Here is a 9,957-nt window from a genome sequence, read left to right on the forward strand (position 1 = left end):
AATTAAGTTGCTTCTGATTTTGATCTAAATCTAAAATAATTTTTTATGTATCATTTATTTATAGGATGATTTTCTTACAAATTTATCATTGATATAAATTCGATAGATGCGTTTGCAAAATAAACTCCTAACGACTTTTTAATATGCCCAGGGAAAATGTTAAAATTGTAGTTTATAAAATGAGATTAAGTGACGTAAGCGTATAATATTTTACATTGTTCTGGATGCATACTAATTAATCCCCATATATTTATGTGTGTGTGTGTGTGAAGAAAAAGAACATCGTCTTTGTTTCTGTCTCTCTCCCTCTGTGTCTGCGCAAAGACATCTCTCACTCTCTCTCTCCCCCCCGCACAAGCTTCCAAAGAAAGAGAATGAATGGAAAGTGAGATTTACAAGAATTGTTGGACTTCTGGTGGGTTGATATTTAGAGAAGGATAGAGCTAATGAGAAAAACCCTTATCCGTTGGATGGCTTCGGTTGATGGGAAAGTAGTCTACAATTATTCGCATGGCAGATCCGTCGTCCCAATATAAAACCATCTCGACTCCGATACACATGTCCATGGGTTGCGTTGAGATAGAGGTCAGGTACAACAAGCTCAGCCATAGTGGCTCGCCGGAGAAGTCATCGGAGGGTTATGCTAAAGCAATATGACCATGCTTCCTGCAACTCATCACGACCTATCAAAACAAGATCAGCAACAACAGACTTATGGTGGATTTGGCGGTGGAGCTACTGGTATGAGCAGACTTGAAGTTGAAGGGTATTATTATAATCAGAATATTTGCAGGGAATCTGAGTTATTAGGATCGGACATGGGTGAGGATGATCAATCCAGAAGTAACAGTGCGAGTGTAGGTGGGTGTGGTGGTTCGAAGGGGAATCATCAGATTAATCAGCAAGAGCAAGAGAAAGATGGAGGATGGCTTCAATTAAGCATAGGGTGTCAAAGAGAAGCTGACGAATTAGGTGGTTCATCTTCGCCGGTGGAGCTTGACCTTCTTCCCCATTCGAATTCCGGGCCGTGCAGGCCGCTCCTGCCGCCACCGGCACCACCTCAGCTCGGTGGTCCTGTTGCCCCGCTTTTGAATTTTAGCTACCCACAACAACCACCGCCACATCCTTCTCCGCCTCCTCCTCCTCCCCCTCCACCCTCTAATCTGCTTTTTCAACAGCTTCAATATCCTCACAGTGCTTCAGGCTTTGCTCCTCATCATTCACACTCAAACTGGGCATTGGCTCCTACTATCCCTTTCACTATGCCTTCCTCTTCGTCTTCTTCTTTTCCTTTGAGCTCTCATCATCTCGCTGTTTCCTATTTTCCGAGGCCCTTTCACTTTCCTCCCGGCTTTCATGATGATGCTTCAGCTGGTCCAAGCTCCGATGTAAGAGTTGTTGATCCTCCTCGCAGGCCTCATTCCGGAATTTGGTTCATGCTTCAAGCGTCCCCAAATCAGTATGCTTCTTCCTTATTATTTCTTTCCTTTCCAAACTGCCAAATCAGTATATGTTTATATATCTATATATATATTTCACTTAGTTGCTGAACTGTAATCAAGTTGTGTACCTTCAATGCAGAGCAAAAGAACCGTTCTTGCCCCAAATACCCAAGAGCTACCTCAGAATCAAGTACTTGTCTTCTTTCTTACTCTCTTCCTCTCTTCCTTCGCTACATTCTAACAATGCATATCATTTCTTCGATTTCAACTTCAAAACTTTATATGTAAATGCATTATATTGATTTTTCATAATAACCCATATACTTCAGGGATGGAAGGATGACGGTTCGATTATTGTTAAAGTATTTGGTAGACAAGTTGAGGCTCCAAAGCGAATCTGAGGTACTTAAAACCCATCCCTACACCCTTCAACTCTGCAATATTTTTCTCTCAACACACACACACACACATATGCATCTAAATGCGTGTGCTTTATCATGAGAAGTCAGTACTTGAAGCCTTTACTTCTTTCTGCTGATCCCATTAATTTCCCCCTAAACTTGCATCCCAAAAAAAAACGAAAACAACAACAAAAGTCGACTTTTATAGGACTGCCCAAAATTGAAAATCAAATTGTTACGATTCCACTGGTTAAATTGCCGAGTTACATAATTAGCATGGGAACTAGCTAGCTAGATGATCTTGATTATATATATGATAGATACGACAGAACTAAAATAGATTTATCGGGTCACGGATATTACCCATATATTTGTTTAGGTGAGAAGTGCATTTCTTGGTGCCGATCTTCCTTTTATGTTTCCTCATAATTTACCAACTCATATTCTATATTAAGGAGGGTAAAAGAATATTTATATAGATATGCTATACATATATATATATATAGAGAGAGAGAGAGAGAGAGTTAGAGGCTACCTTGCGAGTCTTTTGGTAACCAACGACATATCCTATATTCTAAAATCCTCCAATCTGGTTAGTTTTGTGGAGTTTGGTAAGATACTCAGCTTTGGTTCACAAGGAGAGGAATTTAACTGGGTAATTTATAAAAGAAATTAAGGACGTGCTCGCCCTCCAACTATATTTTTTCTTCTTGTCCAAAGAACCATATAAGAAATTGTGATGTTGGGGTAATGGGTTCACTGTGTGAAATAAATTAAAACACCCCCCCTTATCCTGCGTAGTTTCATCATCATATAGTCATCTTTACATCTTAGCCAGTCGACTAGTTTATGGTTTCTATACCCTACCACTGATTCATACGAAAGTAACCTTCAAGCAATCGATGCGGAGGAAATGCATGAGAATTTCCATTTAAATTTCAAAAATAAAACAAATTCTTTTCTGGAAATAGAGAGCTAAACTTAACCAATAAGTAGGGAGTTCATCTTAGTCATTGTTAGCTGCTGATCCACGATACACAAATAGATATATCAGTTGACTCCTCAGGTAATCTGGTATTTGGTTTAAGACCAAGACCATACTTAGCGTTCTTAATCACTAATATAGTGTAGATATTTCGTAGAACCAATATGCATTATGTCTGTATGTAGAATACAGTATTTGAAGAGGTTCCGTTTCTTGAACTTCATAGTGCGCGAAGAAAATATATCGTCTTAGTGGATGGAAACCCTACTAGTTAAAGTTTAGTTAAGAGCTAATGATTCACAGGGTTAAATTTTGTGCGAACTTCAGCTATTTATGTGGACTTTAAGATGCTTATGATCTACGCCCTTTTTTAGAACATGCACACGGGTGTAATGCATTTATTAAGTGATATAATTAAAATACGCACATTATTGTTTGTGTCCCATTACTTCACAATACTTCATGCACACTCCACCTATCACTTGTTGCCTAATAATTGCAGCAAGAGGTAGATTCCGTACAAAAACCTAGCACGCAGCTTATATCTAGGACCCCATAAATTGTGCCCTTAAGTTTAGGGACACGTACATTGCTTCAAAACCCCATATAAAGTGTAATCTCATAAACATGAAAAAGAAAATAGGCAATCATTTTTATCCTGGTGAGCACTGATTAGGATTTCTCTCCGAGAGAGCGTCCGCCCGCTTCATTTACCGTCTCTTGAGCATGAAAACACAAAGTGGGGAATATTTGCCATTTCTTGGGCACATCCATACTCCTTGTAGCACGAGGCTTAATTTATAGCAAATTATTAGAAGGTATTTTGGGGCTTTTTTTATTCCGTGGAAACAGTTGAATGTATCTAAGAATTATAAATTTAACTAAATAATTTGTATCATGATAATTGGTTCCGAAGTCGGTTTGCTGGGCTCTGACTTTGATTAAAATACTCTGCGTGTGTGTGTGTATACATATATTTCTATCATCTTTTAAAAGTCTGTACTTTGAAATGTTGAAGATATTTATGGCACCATCCTAGCCTCCTTATTATTTAATCTACTAACATTTACCGATAATATTTTAATTAAATTTCGTTCAAAACTAAAATTTCATTCTTATTCTTGATGTTTAACTTTTGTGTCGTGGTTTTTCCCCAAATGTTTTGGACAAAGTGAAAAATCTAGTTCAAATTAGACTTCTCTTTTCTCTTTTATTTTACATATATTGATATGCATACATATATATACATATATATATAGAGAGAGAGAGAGAAGTTTCAAGCTGCCGAGAAACAACTCCTTGAAGAATTTGCTAGCTTTGGTTTTATTCCCCGTTTTTTCGGTTAAGTTCTTCTTCATGTAGATGATCTTTGGTAGTGATTAAAGAACCGTAAATTATGAGGGAAGAATAATATAAAACAATTCGTGCGGTCAAAGTTGCACGGATGTATTGAAAAATTAAAAAAAAACAAAAGCAACTCGAATAAACGAACGAAAATATATGATATTTTCCCCACTTTCTCTCATAACGAAGTCATTAGACGTGTGTACGGTGCGCTTAGCATCCCCAGGCGTCATATTTGCCTCCCCCCCCCCCCAAAAACGAGTTTTCCTTATATCTTTTTATTTCTTGAATATTCTTATCTTTGAAGTTGGATACTTTCATTATCATGTTTGAACTATTGATTTGTTCTGCCAAATTTCCACCAATTATTCCAATTTTCTCACCATTTACGGTTAATTATTATACTTTCCTACACACACGCATGCTTGCATACATAGTAATACGATCACTAGCTAGAAGAATACATGGCCAAAAGTATTAAACAAAAGAGCAACGTGGTTTTGTTGGAAAATTCAATTATTTGATTGAATTCGATGTTGGACCATAATGTGTCTGTGTAAACAATGTCTAAAATACATATGGGACATATGTTGTATGAGACACGCTCGAACATTCCATACTGCGTCAAAACTCCATGCAACTTTCTGGGTCAACTTTCAAATTGTATCGTGATTCAGATTTCAGAAGCTGTATGGTTATAGCTTGTTTCAACTAATTTGTTTTATCACCTTCCGAAATTCATTCTTGGAAGGTGAGTAGGTGACAATTTAATATAAGATACCATCTATCTTATATTATATAAATGGTCCTTGCTCTACATGATACAGCTAAACACATTTTTTTCTTTTGTGAAAGTAGGTTGATTTTTAGGCTTCGTTTAGGGCTCTTACACTATCAAATAACTAAACGTATTTATAAAATAGAAACTTGTGTTCTCAACCCTATGTATCTCCTTACGTGGGAGTCAACTAAAATAGTTATATATATCTAGCTAGTATGTATTTTGTGTGTGTACGTGGACTAAATAAAATCAATATCTGAGGCATTAAATATATTTCCCATATACTTGTGAGCCTTTATCGTGTTGTCATCCTTAGACCATTGATTTAGTCATTTTGTTAGCTAGCATTAGTCATTTGGAATATAAAAGTAGTTAATCTCCCTATATATATCTCTGTGTGTGTTAATTATTCTCTCTTCTATAGGGTTATTTTTAGGCCTCATTTAGGGCTCTTACATTTTCAAATTTATTTATCGTTATAACTATGAAGACTATATCAGAAATTTATGCCCAATAAATGGTTGAGTGGTTATATATGTTTTATAATCCTTGAAGATCTAATAAGATCGTTAAGTAGCTTGAGATATATTAATTTAATTTGTTTGAGAATATATATGAACAGAGGGTCTAGGTATTAATAATGAATACAAGAAAAAGAAAGAAAGACTATGTCTTCCATGGTGGAACGTGAAAATCCACCCAACCAAAAAAACAAGGGAGCCTCCATGTTTTCTTATTGCTTTTATGGTTTATGAAGAATGCATTGACTTTAAGGTGTAAAAATACATCTTGGAACACTTGATTGGATGTACCTTTATCATGGCCTACTTTCTTAGTTGACACTCATTATATTCATACAAAAAGGTTACAAGATAAGTACGTTATTGATATTAACATTAATTGAACACAAACATCATATCGTAGGGCCTCGAAAATCACACGTGGACCCTGTCTTTCTCATAACCTATCTTCATGCCCATCATTCTCTCCCCCCCCCCCGGGTCAAGCTTTTCCCTCATTTTTCACTCCTCTTGTAGGCCCTTCCCTTGCCCATTTCCTCTCTCTCTCTCTCTCTCTCTATATATATATATATATATATATATATTATATGTAATCCCCCCCGGGTCTCCCCTTTTTTTGAAATATTTAGGGCTTAGAAATTCCATCAAAGTCGCAAGTGCTACACTGGGATAGAACCAAAAGAGAAGGCCCCATGACATATGGTTAGCATCCTCAACCAACCACCGAAAAGCGATACCTATTCATGTCTAATAATGACAAAATCTTAATCTAATTCACTGTGCTATATAATTTGAGAATAATCCTATGTATTGGTTTGACGTCCAAACAAAGCAAATCATAAATAAAGCGATAAAGGAGATTTGAAAAGGATTAGATAGTTATATGCATATATATATATATATATATATATAGTTGGGGGAATGATATGCATGCACAATTAAAATTAGGAAGGGTTCCCTTTAATTAATATTTGATGGGTTTTCTTCATCTAATATTTATAGGTAAAGCGTATATAGAATTAACTTGAGGTATCGATATCTGACAAAATTCAAAAGCTATTATTTTATGTACAGTAATTTTTGTGCTGGCATGCAATAAGGGCTTTGGTGGAACAAAGTGATAGAGACGTGCATGAACAAAAAATTTTTGGTCTCACACGATTTTTCGTAAAGAATGAAAAGGAAGGGTGTGGACATATTTTTAATACATAACTACCATAACTATTATTATTATTAAATTTTGTTAATGGTGTATTAGCCTATTCTTCGCCGTGCTTTATGGATCCACCCTCAAATATATTATATAATATTAATATTATATATATGATTCGTTATTAATAAATTTTGCGGAAGGATGAGTGATGAATAACACAAAGAATAGTAAAGTCTAAGGGATGATGATTTTGGCTTAGGAGCAAAGTGTAAATAATGGGCCTCTTGTAATGATTAAAGACAGCCATTCGTCCTTGCTGCTTCATCAGAAATATTTAGGAGAATTAGAATCTGTTTGGCGATGCGTAAAGCAAATCGCTTTTTCTCTGAAGTGGAAAGAGAAAATGAGATCTTAAGGGTAAAGCAGACGTTACAAAGAATTTATATGTTTCATGGTGGGCGTAGGGCCAACACCCTGAGAAAGCATGACTTCATCCTGATCTCATTTTTTTCTCTGTTTTTTCCCCATTAATTGTATTTCATACTTTTGCATATTCATCATTACCATACAAATAACTATGAATATACCCATACAAATAACTATGAAGATAAAAAATAATTTTATTCCCAATTTTTTAAAATTAAAAATAGTAATTAAAATTAATGTTGTAATAGATACCGTACAGCTTAAAAAAAATTAAAGAATCCTTAATTTTCTATTGACGATACGTGACAAATATATTAATATCACTATCTAAAATACACATTTTAATTTTTATGTAATCATTTTACTTAAATTCAAATATATTTTCTGTGTTCTTTTTTTGAATTAAATATAACATTAGTATGATATATCACACAACTAGTATCCTTGTGTTTATAGTACCTTCAGTTTTGGTTCACTATGCATGATATTTGACTATATGTGGGAACTGATTATAAAGTATACAAAATCAGTTTTAATGATTTAGATTTAAAATCTTGAACTAGTGATTTAAATAAAAATTTTATGTTTTAAAAAAGTTATAGTCAAGATATTACATTTATTTTAGATTATGTACTTATTAAAAGAAAAACACTTTTTGAAAAACAAAAATATTAAATATTAAATTTCAGCCATTCATATTAAATTTGAATGGTTAAGATTTAATGAGTATCATGGTGTTCATCACTTTGATGAGCCCTGAAACTGGTTCCTTTATTTGAATGCAATTAATCAATTTATTAGCGAATTATATAGTTTTTAGTAATGTTAGCAAAGTAGAACCCAAAAATTATTAGTCGGTGTCAAAATCAATAGAAAATCTCTATAAATTGTCTATTTGTTTATCGGTTATCTATTGCTGGTGCCAAAAATGACAACATTTGCTGAATTAAAATCGTTTCTATATTAGTTATATAAATATTATTATGCATTGTTCTCAATTGGTTTTTATTAAATATTTAATTAAATGATTATGATATATACATATCTATGTATATATATTGACAACCATTGAATTATGAACTTGCTTGGTGATAGTGGGATTGAATCTTATAAGTATGATTTTTTTTTTTTATGCTAATGAATTGACATGCAACTGATTTAATGGCAATATCTAGTAAGGTAATTGATTGGGGTGTGTGTGTGTGAATCTTATAAGCAATTTGTGATTGTGGAATGATATTATTACCTTGGTAGAAATCGAATTTAAAATTACAAATTTATATTACAATTAGTTATGTCATTTATTTTAATATATAAAAAGAAAAATTTGATTAAAAAAATACATCAAAATATTTAATAAAAACACATAAAAATACTAATTTTAATTTAATTAGGAACAGTGACACTTTAAAACAATCAACTTAGATTTGTGCTTAAACCAATTTATTAATCAACGTGGTTTTATGAATATCATTTTCCAAGTACTCGGGGTGTGCATTGGCTGGGGAGGGCCCGTCCATATTAGGTTAAGTCTGAATTTTTTTTTTTTGGGCCAGAAGGTTAACTCTGACTGTTAAAATAACAGTACGTCAACTGAGAATATAAATGGCTTTAAAGTCAACGTTCAATTTGACTTTCGAGCTTATTTTCTTTGCCTTTGTTCAACGTTGTTCTCTCTGTCTTCGTCTACAACTCCTCATCTCTGTCTTCATTCTCTCACTTCCTCTTCCTCTACATCTTTGTGTTTGCATGCGTCTTTGTTATCCCTTAAGTTTTGTTGCCTGCCATTTATCCAGGTTTCAGACACAATAAAATAAAAAAACTACGAAAGGTTACAAGAATAAAAAGTAGTGGTTTCACCCAACGACGGTTATATCAATTATACATTGATACAGAAGTAGCCCTATATATTAAAACTGGGTATTCAGGTTCCATAGCTAATGAAAGGATCTTGTTACTGGTAGTTTGTAAAGCGTACCTTAACCCCAAGATCCAAACCGCAACTGTGTTCAATGGAAAAAGAAAAATAGTAGTGGTGCTGTTGTTATGCCAAGACTTTCAGAATCACATAATGAGGTGTGGGTAATTTATCTATTGTGAAATTATGGTAGTCATGTTTAGGAGAATGTGGGGGGATAATTTGAAGAAAGCTGGCATGTGTTGTCATTGTCACATATATTTGATTATATATAAAAAAGAAATGAATGCCCTTTTCTTTTTGCTTTTGCTTTTGGTTTTTGGATGATTTAAGGAATATAATGAATATATATACATATATATATATATATATATATATAAATTGATGCAGATAGAGATAAGATGTAGAGGGCAACAACTTGGGCCTTTGTTGACGTTGGAGCATGTAAGAGATAACATTTGGAGTCCCATGACCCCCACTTTGCTTTCAGATCCCTCAACCACTGATCATATAATGGTCCTCTACTACGGTAGATGTGCTTAATAACGCCCCTCTATCTTGTATCATTGTTAACTTATTTTTAATTTTAATTTCCTTCTTTCAAAATTTCCCAATTTTTTCTCCTCTATTGCATTTTTATTTACCTTTTCTTGTTTGATTGTTATTGGTTTTTGTCTCTCTTTAAAATAACTCATCAAACGAAGAGAAATAACAGAAATAGGATCACCCTGCAACGCAGTTGTTTTTTGGGGGTGATGCGAGAATGCCCAAGATTGTATTTCTGTGCTCAGTGTGCAAGAGTGTCATCCCTTGTATTAATTACCCACAACAAAGCTTAATCTAGTTAATAGACTAACCCATTTAATGTTTTTATTATTTTGTAAATTAGTTGAGATGTGTAGTATTAGTATTATATTACAATTTACAAGTTAAGCGTACACTTTCATTTATTGTTTGGATTATGCTCCTGGCAACAAAGAGTCAAC

The 9,957-nt window shown here is 34.0% G+C and overlaps 1 protein-coding gene across 1 annotated transcript; it reads left to right on the plus strand.

Moving 5' to 3' along the window:
* The first annotated feature begins 320 nt into the window (after positions 1 to 320).
* LOC114758818 (protein LAX PANICLE 2-like) lies at positions 321 to 9,585 on the plus strand. The gene is made up of 4 exons (XM_028947901.1): positions 321 to 1,459; positions 1,582 to 1,632; positions 1,772 to 1,844; positions 9,362 to 9,585. Exons 1-4 carry the CDS (start codon positions 654 to 656, stop codon positions 9,512 to 9,514), a joined length of 1,083 nt encoding a protein of 360 aa, XP_028803734.1. The 5' UTR covers positions 321 to 653; the 3' UTR covers positions 9,515 to 9,585.
* Positions 9,586 to 9,957: the final 372 nt, after the last annotated feature.

The sequence above is a fragment of the Neltuma alba genome, unplaced genomic scaffold (genome assembly GCF_004799145.2).
Source record: "Neltuma alba isolate B1F8T4 unplaced genomic scaffold, ASM479914v2 tig00010755_pilon, whole genome shotgun sequence".
NCBI lineage: Eukaryota > Viridiplantae > Streptophyta > Magnoliopsida > Fabales > Fabaceae > Neltuma > Neltuma alba.